Source organism: Panthera leo, chromosome B4 (assembly GCF_018350215.1).
Source record: "Panthera leo isolate Ple1 chromosome B4, P.leo_Ple1_pat1.1, whole genome shotgun sequence".
In the NCBI taxonomy this organism is placed as follows: domain Eukaryota; kingdom Metazoa; phylum Chordata; class Mammalia; order Carnivora; family Felidae; genus Panthera; species Panthera leo.
This window is the reverse complement of record NC_056685.1, coordinates 45,919,307-45,938,054: the sequence shown is the minus strand read 5'-3', so window position 1 is coordinate 45,938,054 and position 18,748 is coordinate 45,919,307. Positions and strand designations below refer to the sequence as shown.

At 41.7% G+C, this 18,748-nt stretch overlaps 1 protein-coding gene across 3 annotated transcripts in view; it reads right to left on the bottom strand.

Annotated features, from left to right (window-relative positions):
- BORCS5 (BLOC-1 related complex subunit 5) overlaps positions 1 to 18,748 on the bottom strand; it is a 115,518-nt gene that overhangs the window by 21,294 nt on the left and 75,476 nt on the right. For all 3 annotated transcript variants that reach the window (XR_006204702.1, XM_042945837.1, XM_042945836.1), the window contains exon 3: positions 16,672 to 16,829. Coding sequence is in view for 2 of the 3 variants with exons in the window: in XM_042945837.1 (XP_042801771.1) it covers positions 16,672 to 16,829 (158 nt within the window). In the remaining variant the exon portion in view is untranslated. The remainder of the gene's footprint in view (positions 1 to 16,671; positions 16,830 to 18,748) is intronic.

The window sequence follows — 18,748 nt, the reverse complement described above, 5'->3', positions numbered from 1 at the left end:
ATACGGGGTTTCTTTTTATGGTGATGAAAATATTCTGGAAATTAGTGGTGTTAGAGGAATAACTTTGTGAATATACTAAAAACCCCTGAACGGGTACACTGTCAGAGTGAGAGGTACCTCTAAATCGAGTTCTCAGCAATTTCATGAAAAGTTCCTTGCTTGTTCTTTTTTTCTTTTTTCAGTTCTTTTATGTTTGCATTTATTTACTTTTTTTTTTCTTTTTAACTGACCCCATAATGACCGCATTCTTCATCTCACTCCTGACTGGAGGCACCTTCTTTTTTTTCCACATTTTTACTTAAATTCTAGCTAGTTAACATACAGTGTAATATTAGTTTCAGGTGTACAATATAGTGATTCAACACTCTCATGCAACACCCAGTGCTCATCACAAGTGCACTCCTTAATCCCCATCGCCTATTTCAACCATGCCCCCACCCACCTCCCCTCCTGTAATCATCAGTTTCTTCTACAGTGAAGAGTCTGTTTCTTGGTTTGGCTTTTTCCCCCCATGCTCATTTTTGTTTCTTAAATTCTACATATGAGTGAAATCATATGGTGTTTGTCTTTCTCTGACTTATTTCGCTTAGCATAATACTCTCCAGTTCCATCCATGTTGTTGCAAATGGCAGGATTTCATTCTATTTTGTGGCCAAGTAATATTCCATTATACATGCACGTACACACACACACACACACACACACACACACACACACACACACCCCTCATCTTCTTTATCCATTCATCAGTCTATGGACAGTTGGGCTATTTTTCATAATTTGGCTATTGTAGATAATGCTGCTATAAACATTGGGGTGTATGTATCTCTTTGAATTAGTATTTTTATATTCTTTGGGTAAATACCTAGCAGTGTGGTTGCTAGATCATAGGACAGCTCTATTTTTAGCTTTTTGAGCAACCTCCATACTGTTTTCCAGAGTGGCTGTACCGGTTTGCATTCCCACCAAGACCAGAGGTACCTTCTTCTTAAAATTGTTCTTCTTGGGGGGTGCCTGGGTGGCTCAGTCAGCTAAGTGTCCGACTTAGGCTCAGTTCATGATCTCGTGGTCCGTGGGTTCAAGCCCCGTGTTGGGTTCTGTGCTGACAGCTTAGAGCCTGGAGCCTGTTTCAGATTCTGTGTCTCCCTCTCTCTCTCTGCCCCTCCCCTGCTCGCGCGCGCTCTCTCTCTCTCGCTCTCTCAGAAATAAACATTAAAAAAAAAAAAAAAAAAGATTGTTCTTTTTGGGGCACTTGGGTGGCTCAGTCAGTTGAGTGTCTGATTCTTGATTTCAGCTCAGGTCATGATCCCAGGGTTGTAGGATTGAGCCCTGCATCAGGCTCTGTGCTGAATGTGCAGTCTGCTTAAGACTCTTTCTCTCTGTCCCACTACCCTTCTCTCCCACTCTCTCTCAAAAAAAAAAAAAAAAAAAAAAAAAAAATTGTTCTGCTCTCAGAACCCTGTGCTTGGGCTTAGTTGCTCTGGCTTTCACACATCAGTTACCACCTGACTTTGTCTTTGACTCACATGACTGACTGTCTCCACTTCAGAGAGTCAAGTGCCCCTTCCACCAAAGTCTGGCATGTTCTGGCTGACCCTCCACCTTCTATCCCTACCACATGTTCACCACCATTTGACCCCTACTGGAGATTCGGACAGATTATGAAGGTTATGGGTATGCTGGGGTGTGACAAAAACCTTTCTGGGTCAACTCTGTGTTTTCTGGGTTTCTGAACCTCCTTCAGATCACCATTCCCACAGAGGATTTGGGAGTTCTCTGTGGCAATCTTCTCTAGGATGCCTGTCTCTTGCACAATGGACACACCATGGGAAGATGTTTTCATTAATTACATCAGTGGCAACAATTACCACAAATTGGACACTTTGAAGTGATCCTATTTTTTTTTTTTTTAAGTTTAGTTATTTTTTTTTTTTTTTTTCCAACGTTTTTTATTTATTTTTGGGACAGAGAGAGACAGAGCATGAACGGGGGAGGGGCAGAGAGAGAGGGAGACACAGAATCGGAAACAGGCTCCAGGCTCCGAGCCATCAGCCCAGAGCCTGACGCGGGGCTCGAACTCACGGACCGCGAGATCGTGACCTGGCTGAAGTCGGACGCTTAACCGACTGCGCCACCCAGGCGCCCCAAGTTTAGTTATTATTGAGAGACAGGGAGACACAGAGCGTGAGCAGGGGAGGGGCAGAGACAGGGGGAGACACAGAATCCGAAGCAGGCTCCAGGCTCTGAGCTGTCAGCCCAGAGCCCGACGCGGGGCTCGAACCCACAAACCGTGAGATCATGACCTGAGCCGAGGTCAGATGCTTAACTGACTGAGCCACCCAGGCGCCCCAAAGTGATCCTTTTTCTGAAGACAGTAGTTTGTAATAGTTTACAGCTTATAAAAGTAAACTTTTGCCATTTATTCTCATACCATACCTTTGATCTGTAAATCAGACAAGAAGGGGAACTCCTCTCTGGAAAGTCTCTGTCTACAGGATCTACCAAAAACAAAAACTGAAATCCACAGTAGTGGGACTATTTCTTTTGGTAATCTATGTGCATATGAGGATGAGTAGGGAGGTAGAACACAGTATACAATATTCTGTGATGCCCTGGTTGTTTTAATTAATGTAATAAAATAATGTATAACAGTGACAACCACCACCCCTTGAGGATCTATTAAATGTTGGGCATTGTACTACGTACTACACACACATTATCTTTGTTCCTCACAAAAGTCCCATGGGGAAAATGTCACTCTCCTACTTAGAGGTGTGGAACTGGGGACTCAGATCACAAAATGTGCCTGGGGTCACAGGGCCAGAACTAGCAGTGAAGCTAGACTTCAAACCCATGCTCTTCCACCTAATCTTTGCCCATCTTTTCGACACAGCTAATTAATTTGAACGTCATTTCAATTAAATACATGCCATGTTAAACAACGTGTTCAATACTTTTTTTTTGAAATCCTTAACAGATGCATTTAAATGGCAACTTTTGACAGTTTTCAAGTGGAGTGAAAGAACACTTTTGTTTCTAATTTAACCACCACGATTTTTTTTTAAGAGCCAAAATAACAAATTACCAGATATAGCATGGATATTTACAAAACAAAAACTGAGAGGAGACCAAAAGGAATGAACTTTGTCAGCAGATAAGCTGTAATGACATTTTCACTGGCAAAGTCTGTTTGTACACTTTGGACTCTGACGTTTCACTTGTACCAGCATTTCACAATCCCTGACCTCACCAAGGGGGCTTTAACACAGAATGTTCCGGCTGCAAGGGTCCTGGGAGATCAGTCCCACTCCCTGGCTTTACAGATGGAGACTACTGCACAGGGCTTGAGCAGTCCCATGCGGCTGGTACCACCAGAGCCAGGGCTGGGCTCCAGATCTCCCGGTCACCATCAACGGTCCCAAGGAACGAAGGTTGGCCAGTGACATTTCCTTCTCCACAGTTAGTTCTACCTTGTCAAAAACGAATTAAACTGTGTGAAAACTGTGACCTGCGAGTTTTTCAGTCCGTAAGAAACCCCCAAATCTGCTGCTGATGAATGTCAAAGTCAAATCAAACATCTCCAAATCCATTAGGAATAGGAACCTGCTCAGGTGGGTCTACATCTGCAATTAGGAGGATATCAGGCCAAAGTGTGCGCAGTTTCTACTTCCTTCTGGAATTACATAAACCTTCCCCGTCCTTGTTAGTCTGCCATTTCCTGTTGCGAAAGGAACAAACAATGGGCAGACTGTCACCGATGTTTTCATTAAGTATACCACAGGCTGAATGGCATCGATTACCACATAATGGACATTTTGAAGTGACCCTGTTTCCTTTTTTCAAACAAGGTATCTAAATGCCTCCTTAAAGAAACACATTTTATTTGGGTCTTCAGGAGAATTAAGACGCATCAGGACCTCAGGAATTTGAATGGCATCACTTTGTTCCAGTAGTTATTTCTGACTTGCCCAACTTCCCCACGTGCCTTCTTACCCTCTGTGTTATGTTTAGGCAGGAAGGTAGGCGAGAGCTCTCAGAACCTTTAAGCAGTTCCCCAAGCTAAATATGTGGCCGTTGGGCAGATGACCCCCTTCCTCCCCATGCCCCAGAGAAGGGCTAGGGAGTGCCTCTGAAAGGCAGCAAGTGAAGAAAAAAGATCTGGGTAAAAACAAAAGTTCTGGGCAAAACTCCCACTCCTCCCTCCCCCTTGGGAGAGCCTTCCCTGCACTCTCTGCAAGACAGTAGTTCAGGGCACACACACGCCTTAATCTCTGCCTCCTTGGGCAGTCTCTGCTCCAGAGAGTCTACTCTCTGGCCTCCCTGACTATACCTCTCTCTCCCTGTCCACCTTCATCACTCCTCATCTCCCACTGGACTGGTTTAAAGGCCCTTTTCTCAAAAATGGTGGGTGGAGAGCGTGGAAAGTTAGCCTCGGTAAAGGCAGAGGAAATGTGGGGTCTTCAGGGTTATTTTTTAAGTGTGGCTGCATCCTATCAGAACTGCTTCTGAAATCTAAAAGTGGATCCTGAAACTATGAAGGGAATATTGTAAAGAAACACTAGGTCCAGGAAAGCGTGTGAGCATCGCACACAAGCGATGAGAGGAGGCGGGACGTAGAAGGCCTTGGGATAAAGAACTGAAGGGAAAGAAGCAGGAAAGCACGGGCTCGGGCGTCCCAGGTGTGGGTCTGAGTCCCAGCCCTGCCACCCCACAACTGGGGAGCGCTGAACGGTTTACCTTTCAGGCCTTCCAACCTCAGTTTCTTCTTCTGTCAGACACAGACGACGGTGCATGTAAAATGCCTATCCCAGACCCAGCACGTGGTCCACAAGTAGAAAACGACCACTGTACCATTATGACTCTTGTCACTCTGAGGTGCTAAGGGAGAATCTGGAGAAGCTGTGCAGGTAGATGGGGCGGCTGGCTGGTGAAGAGAATCTGGGGGTCGCGTCACGAGCCTGGACTCCCCTTCCCAACGTCCAGGACTAAAGGGGAATAAAAGTCTGTCTGGTGACAGATTCAATAGTTTAAAACCTGAGCTAAGAGGACTAAAACAATTGGACCGTGTGCTCCATAATTCCCTCATTTCTGCACCCAATTGTGCATGAACACAATCCCTCTTTTGATTCAGAGTGGAGAACCGACCTTAGTGGTGGTGTGGAGGTCAATGTTTTACAGTCAAAATTCTCTACCCTGTGCCTGAAGAAAGGATGCGAGAATACTAACATCACAAAGTATATCTCAGTGGACGCCACAGTGTGCAGTCCTAAGCACCATGCTGGATGACCTAACCGCACACGTGAGGGCCTGATCCGGAGACCGGAGGCCGAGATCATCACCTGTGCAGAGGCTGAGGTGACAACTCAACTTAATGCACACATTCATCTGGCAAACACTTCTGAGCATGGTGGGGGGGAGGCGGGGAGACACGAGGCAGGAGATCCTTCCTGACCACAGGAAACCAGGAATGCATTAAATACAGGCTGTTGGCATATACTGACAGGTCTAAAGGATCTGCCAGGCAGAGACGGGGAGCACATTCTAGCAGGAGGGAAGACCGGAGGAGACATGGAGCAGGAGTAGAGACCAGGGAGCAGTCTGAATTTCGTGGACTTGGGAGAACAGCCATGACCACTACAAGCTGGAAAGACAGATGAGCGACTATTTACTGAAAGACTCCAGGTTTTGGCTAGAATGAAGAGAGAATGGCCGAGGTGCCTTAGGATTAGGAAGAAACCATTACTAGACTATGCTGTCATTGTGCTACAAATACTCATACTTCTACAGAATAGCATCACTTCCCTCCTTGGTCTTGCCACATTTGAGATAAATGTCTTTTACTCCCTAAAATAATCCTTTCATGGACACAGCTGCCTGTAGTCCTGCAGACTTCCTTCACGTTCATTATCCCACTTGCTCTAGGCCTACAGGCTGTCACCTTAACTTTCTGCCTGAGCGATTTCTAGTAATGGTTTGATGTGATCCTTGACAAGTAGTAAGCCCTCTACTCAGGTGTAGGATGAACTGCGGACTGAGGCCAGGATGGCTTCTAAAGGTTTACGATATTAAAATACAGTTTGTCAACAGGGGCAGAAACAAGTTAACTGTTGCCTCAAGTTCTAGGAACACACCAGAAAAAAATCCTTTGGGAATTCTTGAGATCTGAAAGATCTAGTGAGATTTTTTTAAAGGAGTATGGATCTGCAAGTGTTCTCCCAACTAACAACAGAGAGAGCAAAGAAGTCTGCAGTTCAGAACATCCAGATAAGGATGACAATGAGCAGATTGTTAATAAGGAAAAGAATCTGGCGTATTGTAATTGTCATTGGTCAAAAAATTGGGTAAATTGTAGGTATCGACAGAGTGTTAAGGAAAAGTCTCCTGGCTCACTCTGTACTAGCCAGGAGATCTTTATATTACAAGTTCCTTCATAGAAAGGCTTTTCTGGCCCACCCTATCTATAATTTCCATCTCACTGATATTTCAAATCCCGTTCCTTGCTTTGTATTTTCATTCTTAGCACTTATCTTACATGCTATATATTTTATTTTACCTTGTTTATTGTCTGTTTCTCCAGATAGGTAAGGTCTGTTTTGTTCAGCGATATATCCTCAACCTAGCTACAGCCTCCCACTTTGAACAGAGCCTGGCACAGAGCTGAATGAGTTCATAAATTAAGTAGACATGTAAAGGCATATGCATACAAAGTTCTGAAAGGCATATTCTTATCTCAGTGAGTCAAAATTCTACAGCCAGAGAGACTGAACCCTAATAAGGCTAACATATTGTGAGAAAAAAAGAACAGAGATATTCCAAGCTGGGGGGAAAAATGCATGTTTGAGATGGACATTTGTAAAATACAGAAAACAGAATGAAGCAGGCTAAAAACAAATACCACCAATCATCTCATCATTAAAGGGTAACCACAGTTAATTGTCATGTTTCCTTCAAATTTTTTTTTCTTAAAGGATATTTAACATAGTTGAAATCATATTGATAGTATAATGCCATGTTCTGGTTTTTTCACTTAATGTTAAAAGCTTAAGTGTTTTCATAGTATCACTTGCCTTTCATTGATGGACTTAAGTCAAGTGAAATTTATCACGAAATTTGCCCTTCTGAATCTCAATGTTGGGCTACAGATGCATTTTAGGAATATAAGCTGAAAGATGATACAGATATTCAAAGTGTAGCTCAAAACTTAATACAGCCCTGGGCACGCATATGGACTACATTTCCCAGCCTCCTTTGGAGTTAGCTGGGGCCATGTGATTGAGTTCTAGCCAAAGTGATGTGTGACACTTATGGTTTGGTCCACAGAATCTCCTGTGCTATTCCATTCTCTTTCCTCTTTTGCCAACCAGGTGCTACCAGGATGTGGTCTTTGGGTAGGACAGAGACACAGATGAGAGGAGCCTGAATCCCTGAAGTCAAGGGAGGAGAGTCACTTGCTAACATCCAGAAACATCCACCCTGAACACGAGCAAGAAATAAACTTCTGTTGCATTTGAGCCATTACACGTTTCTTACTCTATTTATAGCTGCAGTCTAGCCTACCGTAATACAACTCCCAAACCTTTATTTTCCCTAATAGAATAAAGAAGCTTCTCCATCACTAGGATAAAGATAGGGAAATAAATGAAGAATACATTAAGTTCTTCATTTAACAAACATTTATTAAATGTTAACTATGCACCAGGCATTGTTCCAAGCATGCAGCAACATGCAAATTTGCTATAATTCTGTTTTTCTTCGTGGAAAGAGAAATAGGACAGGGAATAGCTTTTCCCAGCCCTGCTTCCAGTTCTATAACTCATGTGCCCTTAATGCTGCTTATTCTCTAGCTCACAGATTGCAATTATTCCTGCATTCCTCACAAGAGAGGCAGTGAAAGAGGCCTCTAACATTGCCTACTCTGGCAGACTGGAAATGACCTATGGGAGGATGAGGGTCGGGGGCTCTAGTACCCGGCACATGTGGCCAGGACGAGAAAAGCTGGCAGCTCCATCTGTCTAGGGGCATGTCTAGGGCAAGCAAACTAGGGTGGGGGGGACAGGGCTGCTGTTCACACATGCTCATATGTCAGTATCCAGAATTAGAATGGAGTTAAATCTTGGAGCAGTCAAATAACTGAGTTTTGCTCATGCTTCGCCAAAAAATACAAGCCTACATTTCCAAAGGCAAGTAATAAACTAGGTTGGGCCCTTTTCCAGGATTTCAGCCTTCTGGCAGGACAGTGCTGGTGTAAAGGAAGTGTGGGGCCAGGCCCAAGGAAGTATTGTATGCATACCTTATAACCAGACAAACCAGAATAAGCTCAATCCCCCATCTGCATTTCCTGCCACCCAAGGGACCAGTTGTATTTCTTACCAAAAAGAAAGGTTGCCCAAAGGACAAGAATGGGGGAGAACTATAATTATATTGTAAGGTCTCAACCTGAAATTTACACCAGAGTAACTTGTAAGATAGAAAGGGAACCTAAAACTTTCTTTCAAATATTAGCAAAAAGAAAGCCTAACATCTCAATGACCTTGTCAAAATTTGTAGGTTTCTTTTAATGTTTATTTATTTGGGGGGGGGGGGGAGGAGGGAGAGAGGGAGTGGGAAGGAGAGAGGGAGTAGGAGTGAGGCGGGGGAGAGAGAGAGAGACAGAGAGAGAGAGAGAGAAAATATATGCAAGTGGAGGGGCAAAGAGAGAGAGGGAGACAGAGAATCCCAAGTAGGCTCCAGGCTGTCAGCGCAGAGCCCAACACAGGGCTCAAACTCACGAACCGTGGGATCATGACCTGAGCCGAAATCAAGAGTCAGATGTTTAACTGACTGAGCCACCCAGGTACCCCCAGATTTGTAGTTTTAAACCCATTTTATAATTTGAGGTCAAGCAAACAACAACAACAACAACAAAAACAATGCGAGGGTATGTTTAAAAGCAGCAACAGAAATGTAACACGGCTAAAATGTAAAGGAGTTTCAGTTCAAGGTGGTAAAGAAGTAACAGCCTCACGGGGCCAATGGTCCACTCGAACCAGGTTTTTACCTGAAGGAGCTCACAATGAATGCTAGTGCCAGTTCAGACACTGATTCTCTGTGCAACACTGTAAGCAACTCATTTAACCTTGACCATCTCTCCCCCAGCCCTATGGGAGGAAACACGGTACAGGAAGTCAGGTCAAATACTTGGAAAATGGCTCTAGCTCTAGCTAGGTCTTAAACGTTCCAGTACTGTTGCCCGAAAGAAACCCCTGCCCAGCTCTGTGTGAAGCCCATGACTGGTAGCTCACTCCTTCAAACACCAGTTGAGAGCCTCGTGCATGAAAAAGGGACACCTCAAATCAAAATGAAGTACTCCAAAGAAGTAGAATAGAAGTAGTATGGTAAAGTGGAAAAGAGGGCTGATGATCTATCATATCTTAGCCTTTTAACTAGAAGAAAAATCTTGGGCAAGTCCCACAAGAACTCAAGGACTTCGTTTTCTTTATTTGTGCAATGAAAGGGCTGCATTAGAGAAACTTTGGGGTCTATTTATAATCCCATGTAACCACATGGCTCTCTCAGAACTAAAACTCTTTCTTATCTGTTCATCTGAAACTCCATTCAATGCTTCATATTGGTTTACGCTAAAACAGCATGCGTATCGACACATCTAAGAATGAAAAACGCCGACTACCAGAATCATACTATGCATTTGGTCTCAAGGTCTTCAAGCCAGCATACAGTAACTGCAACAAAATAAAGCCAGTGGTTTTATCTTAGTTAACAGAGCGTTCCAATCTATGAACATACTTACCCATTGACAGCAGCTACAGTGAGGCAGAAACATGATCCAGGTCAGTGACAAGAGCTGCTCCAAATGTCTCAACTGGGTCTTCCTGGGACTGTGAATTTGCCACCTGCCCTCCTCTCTTACATCCCCTATCCCTGGGGAAAGCACCCACATTAGGAAGATGTATGTTCCTTGCACTTTTCAGTTAACCCAAATTTCAATGGCTGATGTGACCTAAAATTGCAAGTGTCTGCCTGCCAACTTGAACCTCAAGTAGAAATAATGAGCTATCACAGAAAAATCACTGAAATGACAAGAGTGATATATCTGTAGCCTAGGAGTCAAGGACTAATCATTTGCTGCCATCCAGTTTCACATTTCTCACGGTCCAGGTTCCCAAGCACCAGTTTGTCAGTCACAAAGCAGGGTGAACAATTAATTACAAAAATCACACATATCCCACATCTGTAGCCTGAAAGAAATCGTGCAGGGCTTGAGGGAAACCAGAGTGCGCTAAAAATTACGTCTTGCCTCTACTTAGATCTTGTTCCTACTTGGGCTGTTGGGAGTAAACCTTAAAATGAGCCAATATTTAGGCTGCCATTGGTATCAAGAAACTACATTAGGCCAATTCATGGCATTAGGGTTAGGCTTTTCTCTCTAGTCATGATTTATATTAAAAACAATAATAAGAGCTATCACTATAGTGTCTACCATATGGCAGACATGGTCCCAGGTACCTCATGGAGAGTAATTCATTCAACCCTCACCAAAACCTATGTGAGGTAGATTCTATCCTTACTCCATTTAACAGAGGAAGAAACTGAGGCTCCAAAGAATTACTTGTTCAAGGTCACACAGATAGCCAGAAACAGTGTCAGGATTTGAACCCAGGCAATAAGGCTCTGGAGTCTGCACTCAGAACCGTTATGCGGAAGCACCCACAAATAGAAGGTACACGTTATCCCACCTCAGCTGAGCCCTCCATGACTCCCAGCATCCACAATTGTACTACTGCTCATTGGTCACTTTCAATGAATAACCTCCCCTCTTCTTCAGGGAGAACACACAGGCTCCTCGGGTGTGGCTGATCTATGCCAAGTATCCTTCTTTTTATAAACTTGTCCAAGTTCTCCCTGTTCTCTCAAAACAGATGCCCCAGGTCTGTAAATCCCACCCTCTCTTGCTGCCTTGGGGACCCTGCTCTAAGACCCTTTCTACCCTTCCCCATTAATCTCTTCTCTTCTGTCTCTTCCCCATCAACCTGTAAACATGTTCAAGGATACCACCTGCAAAACCAAACCAAATCAAAACAAAACAAACACCAAGCCCTCTTTTGATCTCCATTCACTTTCAACTCCATTATTTTGGCCACTATCTCACTCTGTGACCCTGGATAAATAAATTGCTTACCCTCTCTACTAGGCTTCAATTTCTGAATCAGAATAATGAGGGTGCTGGACCAGAAGGTCTTTAAGGTCCTCTGATCCCCAATGTTCTATGGTTCTTAATGCAGAGAAGAGATCTGAACAAGTTTAATTTCTTCACTGTCCCCGGAAGCCCCAAAGTTCATTTTCTTCTAAGACTGCCAAGCTGTTCCTGTAGCCAGCAATGCTCCCCGACTTCTCTCCATTCATTCCCCAAACCTTTGGATTCCCTTGAAGAGCTAGCTTAAATCTCACTGGCTCCAGGATATCCTGACCTTTAATTCTTCCAGAACTTCACCTAGGGACCACAACTGAGCACTCTCCATCTACAGTGCCTCATCTTTCACATTACTGTCCTGTGTATCTTTGTTCCCTTGCTTCGACTAAGCTCTCAGCAGGCAGGCACTGTGTCCATTTTTTTTGTAACCCCTACAAAACCTCACACTAAGTAGGTCTGCAATAGTTGCTCAGCAATGCTGGTTGTCGGAGGGGTCACCCAGTAGCCACTAAGGAAACCAGCAGTCAGTGTGTATTACCCAGGCTCTCTATGAAGGAAGACTACCCCTTTCTTCTACTCCTCTCTCATGCACATGAATCTGTGAAACACAAACTTGTCACTCAAGAGCATCATCCAAAGTTAGGAACAGGAAAGCTTAGCTAACTCCTTGATTTTCTTTTATCGGAATCAGAAAAATATAGCTGTGTTTCCCTTTGATCCAAACTTAAGTAAGTGCAGGCGCTGTAACTTTATGAGTCTCTGGTTGATCCAGGTTCTACACTTCCACTAATACATATTCTCCAAGGTTATTAAGTTCCTTACTTTTCAACACATACAGCATTATGTTACTTCCTCACACTTGCAACCAAATTTCCAGGAAACATCTGGAATAATATTAGAGACTTGGTGTTATATCAAAACTATATCCTCTGCTTTATTCATTTGGAAGTGACTAATTTCAACCCTGAGGTTAGAAGTGAGCACAGCTGGATGTGTATGTTCTAGGAGTTTGTTAGCATCTACCAACAAAGATGCCAAGTCACCAATGAAAACCCTAAAACAGTGCTCACCTTCACCTTCAGAGAACTACCGAGGTACCGCTGCTCAGTACTGAGTACTGTTCCCTGTTCTGTAACAAACCTGGGTAACTACTGACTACTCAAAGTGAATCTCAAAGTTCCTCAAACAATTTTAAACTCAGTTTTTGTTTTTGTTTTTGTTTTTTTTTATTTTTTTTTATTTTTTTTTTCAACTTTTTTTTTTTTTTTAATTTTTTTATTTTTGGGACAGAGAGAGACAGAGCATGAACGGGGGAGGGGCAGAGAGAGGGAGACACAGAATCTGAAACAGGCTCCAGGCTCCGAGCCATCAGCCAGCCCAGATGCCTGACGCGGGGCTCGAACTCACAGACCGCGAGATCGTGACCTGGCTGAAGTCGGACGCTTAACCGACTGCGCCACCCAGGCGCCCCATGTTTTTGTTTTTTTTTTTAAGTCAGTTTGCTTTAAATGAATGCTCCAGAACACTGGTTCTCAACCCTGGTTACATGGTAGAATCATCTAGAGCACTTTCATAAATACCAATGCCCAGCTTCCTCCTTTCCCCCACTCACCACTCTTCAAAGATTTTTATCTAACTGGTTCAGAGTGAGACCTATATACATCAGTTCTTTCTTTCTTTCTTTTTTTTTTTTTACATCAGTTATTTCTTAAAGGCAGTTCAGCTACACTGAATAAATTAAGGTATTATTATTTCAGGTATGCCAACAGCATTACGGCTGTGTTCTGGAAAAGGGTTCTTAGTGGAAAAACTGATAAAATTCAAGTAAGGTCTCTGTTTAGTTAATAGGGTGGTACTGATGTTAATTTCCTCATTTTGATCATTGTACTAAGGTTCTGTAAAATGCTCACTTTAGAGGAAGCTGTGTGAGGAATATACAGGACTTCCCCAAATTACTTTTGTGACTTTTGTCTAAATATAAAATTAATTCAAATTTTGGAAAGTTTTCAAAAGAGTCCTTTACCTTTAAAGATACATACTTAAATATTTGTGAATGAAATTAAATGCCTGAGATTTACTGGATCAACTGGAGAGGTGGCAGGGAGTGTGAGTGGGGATATGGAGCGAGGAGCTTTCACAAATTGATGCCTGTAGAGGGCGCCTGGGTGGCTCAGTCGGTTGGGCATTTGACTTCAGCTCAGGTCATGATCTCTCATGGTTCCGGGGTTTGAGCTCAGCATCAGGCTCTGTGCTGACAGCTCAGAGCCTGGAGCCTGCTTCGGATTCTGTGTCTCCCTCTCTCTGACCCTCTCATGCTCTGTCTCTCTCTGTCTCAAAAATAAATGAACATTAAAAAAAATAAAAATAATAAAAAATAAAACAACAGAAATGGATTAGAGGACCTTCCAATAAGAAAATGAGAAGCATTACAAAATAATGGTTCTAAAATCATGGTTAATTTCTAGCACAGAAGTCAAAAATGGTAAGGTGTCTGCAAAAGCATTTCCCAAAGAATGTTCTAAAAACACTACTTCTATATGATGTTACCTAAGATAAGGGTTCTGAGGTCAAATAAGTTTGAAAAGGGACACCTGAATGGCTCAGTTGGTTAAGCATTGACGTCGACTCAGGTCATGGTCTTGTGGTTCGTGAGTTGGAGCCCCACGTTGGGCTCTGTGCTGACAGCTCAGAACCTGGAGCCTGCTTTGGATTCCATGTCTTCTTCTCTCTCTGCCCCTCCTATGCTTGTGCTCTGTGTCCTTCTCTCTCAAAAACAAATCAACATAAAAAAAAAAGTAAGTTTGAAAAGCACTGGCTTTCTTTACTATAAGATTCCTAAGAAATTTATTTTTTAGAAGACTTTATTTTTTTAATGTTGATTTATTTTTGAGAGAGAGATAGAGACATAGCATGAGTGGAGAAGGGGGAGAAAGAGAGGGAGATACAGAATTTGAAGCAGGCTCTGGGCTCCAAGCTGTCAGCACAGAGCCCAATGCAGGGCCCAAACTCACCGGCCCTGAGATCATGACATGAGCTAAAGTCAGACGTTTAACTGACTAAGCCACCCAGGTGCCCCTCAAGATTTTAAAAATTTTTATATTTATATATTTATTTTAAGAGAGACAGAGAGTGCAAGCTGGGGAGGGACAGAGAGAGAGGGGAACAGAAGATCCAAAGTGGGCTCTGTACTGACAGCAGAGAGCCCGATGTGGGGCTCAGACTCATGAACCGTGAGATCGTGACCTGAGAAGAAGTCGGACACTTAACTGACTGAGCCACTCAGGTGCCCCTTAAGATTTTATTTTTAAGTAATCTCTCTCTATACCTAACGTGGGGCTCAAACTCACAACCCCAAGATCAAGAGTCGCACACTCCTCTGACTGAGCCAGCCAGGTGCCCAATTCCTAAGAGCTTTTAATAAAATCATATGCATCATGACTTTCCAAGGGTGGTGATGGAATATGCAAGAAGGTTGACCTTCTTCACATGGAACTAGTTTGGTAGAATTTATTTTGTTTTGTTTTGTTTTTTATAACGTTTATTTATTTTTGAGACAGAGAGAGACAGAGCATGAACAGGGGAGGGGCAGAGAGAGAGGGAGACACAGAATCTGAAACAGGCTCCAGGCTCTGAGCTGTCAGCACAGAGCCCGACGCGGGGCTCGAACTCACGGACTGCGAGATCGTGACCTGAGCCGAAGTCAGACGCTTAACCGACCGAGCCACCGAGGCGCCCCAGAATTTATTTTGGAAAATCATGCGTGAGACCAGTGATTCCCAAATCTCACATAATGGAGAATGTATTCAGTGTCATTTGGTAAGTGTATTAAAGTAATGATTCACAGACCACATCCTAGACCTACTGGCAGGAGAGAACTCAGTATTAAAACAAACAAACAAAAAACTCAAGAGAGTCTAATACATAATCATGTTTGAGATTGAAATCTCTATAGATCATACTACAGTAAAATAAGCTTATAATATTTGAAAAGCTACAACAATGCCAACCAATATGCAAATATGAAATGACAATTTGGAATTGTCTTCCAAATGAAAGTACTTAATCCACGAGAGAAGCACATATGTATACTTTTTATGAAAGGTAAGTAGTAAAGCATTGGAGGCGTTGGCAAATTTAAATCTATCAATATAATTAGTGACAACTGTGTAATCTCAAGGATGTACTACATCTATTACTAATTGTTAATGAATTTGCAACAATTCTCAACCCTTTACTTGTGTGTTTCCTCATGTCCATCTTCTTTCCATGCCTGAGCCACTGACCAGGACTATTTAAACAACTCCAGGAGGTGCCATTAACATAAGTGGTTTCTCCAGGACAGAGCTCCTGCCCTTTTCTTTATATGATACTACTTTGTGGTATTAGGAATCTCAATCCCTTCTTTACCGAAAACTTTGGAAAATGTATGTACTACACCTTAGTGCTCACAGAGCTGTGCCATGCAGCAGCCCAGCCAATGATATATTTAAGTGCTTCACAGAAGTACCTACTATTATTAATAATTACTAAACATTTGTACCATGCACTTTAGGTTTCTAAGTACTTTCACATGAGTTCTCTTGCTCTTTCCCTCACAAAAACCTTGTGCATTAAGTAGGCATAACTGTTTCCATTCAGCCAATAAAAATCACCTAGCTTTTCACATGCTAATACAGTGAAAAAATAATTGAAAGAGAGATCAAGGCTCCTGCTCTCAAACAACTGATACCCTGTTGGAAAACAAAATGTAAATTATATAGGAAACAGCGAAAGTCCATTCAAAGATATAATGTTAGCTACAGCAGATTAGTATATCAGGACTTTACACACACTAACAATAGCTAACACTTACTAAGCAATTTAATCATCCCTCAACACTTGGGACAGTGTTACTGTCCCCCCATTGTTACTATTACCCTATTTTTCAGATGAGAAAACCGAGACCAGAACGAGTTAAGTAACTTATCCAAGCAAATAAGTGGTGAATCAGGATTCAAATTCCAGATTAGTCCAGCTGCATAGACTACTCCTTTTCACCAACACATTTTACTGCTAGGAAAGACAGAGGACAAATGTCAAGACTAAGATGGGTGCCTGAGGGGTTCAGTTGTTAAGCATCTGACTTTGGCTCAGGTCATATCTCATGGTTTGTGAGTTCGAGTCCCACTTTGGGTGAGCTTGAGCCCTGCTTTGGGTGAACATGAGCCCTGCTTGAGGTGAGTCTCGCTTCTCTCTCTCTCTCCCTCTGCCTCTCCTGGGATTCTCTCTCTCTGCCCCTTGCTGACTTTCACCGCCCCCCTCCCCTCACAAATAAATAAATAAATAAAATAAAATGTAAAAAAAAAAAAAAAAAAAAGACTAAGAAAATGGCTACTTCCCGTAAAGCTTGGATCATTGGCTCTACTGCTCAGTAGAAAAGGACCTGGTAGTCAGAGGAAATGAGAATCGTGAGCTGGTGATGTTATTTTCCCACAGTACGTTACCTCTTTGATTCGTTTAACCAAAGCATTCTGATCAAAGGCAACGGCCTCCGCACACTGATGAAGGTGGTCCTGATATCGAAGGCAGAGCTGTAACACCTGCTGAGAATCCAATTTCTCCAGTTTGGTATTTGTTGGGGAAGTCTGGCCACTCAATAGTCCTTCAAAGTAGAAAAAATTTAAATCAAATAAAATGGAAATTATTGTCAACAAATTTGTTTTATAAATAACAATAAATTCACTGAAGACAGGATAGGAGACTAAGATTTAATCTTACATCTTTTCTTATATACTAAAAACAAACATAGCAACTGTCATTTATGGAGCATCTGTTACACACCAATCACTCGGCAAAGTGCTTCCTATACATCATTTTTCATACCCATAATTGCCCTAGAAAGTAAGGAATTATTAGTCTTATTTCATAGATAAGAAGCTCAAGACACAGAGAAGTAACTTTCCTAAAGTCACACAGTGACTAGTAAGTGGTTTCTCCAGAATACAGTTCCTGACCCTATGACACTATTTCAAGGTATCAGGAATATAAATCCTTTCTTGAATGAAAACCTTGGAAAGTGTATTCACTCAATTTCTTTTAATAATTAAAATGACTGTCTGACTTCAAAACAAAGACTACGGCAAGAGACAAAGAAGGGCATTACATGATGATAAAGGGATCAATCCAATAAGAGGATATAATAATTATAAATATTGATGTATCCAACACAGGAGCACCTAAATATATGAAACAAATATTAACAGACATAAAGAAAGAAACTGAAGAGTAGCGGACTTTAACATCACACTTACATCAATGGATAAATCATTCAGACAGAAAATCAATACGGAAACAATGGCTGTGAATGATACATTAGATCAGATGGGCCTAACTGATACATTTAGAACATTCTATCCAAAGATGGCAGGATACACATTCTTTTCAAGTGTATACGAAACATTCTCCAGGACAGATTACACGTTAGGCCACAAAACAAATCTTAATAAATTGAAGAAGACTGAAATCATATCAAGTATCTTTTCTAATTACAATGGTATGAAACTAGAAATCAATTACATGAAAAGAACTGGAAGAAACACAAACACATGGAGGCTAAACAACATGCCACTAAACCACCAATGAGTCAATAAATAAATCAAAGAGGAAATAAAATACATGGAGACAAATGAAAATGAAATGGTCCAAAATCTTTGGGACACAGCAACAGTAGTTCCAACAGTGAAGTTTATAGTGATATAGACCTTCTTCAAAAAACAAGAAAAATCTAAATAAACAATCTAACCTTACACCTAAAGGAACTAGAAAAAGAACAAACAAAGCCCAAAGTTAGTAAAAAGGAAGCAAATAATAAAGATTAGATGGAAATAAATAAAATGGAGACTAAAAAAAAACAAGAGAAAAGATGAATAAAACCAAGATCTGGTTCTTTGAAAAGGCAAACAAAATTGATAAATCTTTGGCCAGACTCATCAAGAAAAAAAAAGAAAGAAGACTCAAATAAAATCAGAAATGAAGGAGGAAAAATAATAACTGACATGACAGAAATATAAAGAATTATAAGAGACTACTATGAAAACATGCCAACAAATTGGACAACTTAGAAGAAATGGATAAATTCCTAGAAACATACAATCTTCCAATATTGAATAAGAATAGAAAATCTGAAGAAACCAATTATTGGTTATACAATTGAGTCAGTAAACAACAACAACAACAACAACAACAACAACAACTCCTTTCAAACAAAAGTTGAAGGCCAGATGGTTTCACAGGTGAATTCTACCAAACATTTTAAAAAGAGTTAATACCTACTATTCTTCTCAAACTATTTCAAAAAAATAGAAGGGGAAGGAAAACTTCCAAATTCATTCTTTGAGGCCAGCATTGCCATTATTAAAACCAGAGACACTACAAAGAAAGAAAACTACAGGCCAATATTATCGATGAACACAGATGCAAAAATCCTCAACAAAATATTACCAAACTGAATTCAACAATACATTAAAGATCATTCACCACGATCAAGTGGGAATTATTCCACAGATGCAAGCGTGGTTCAGT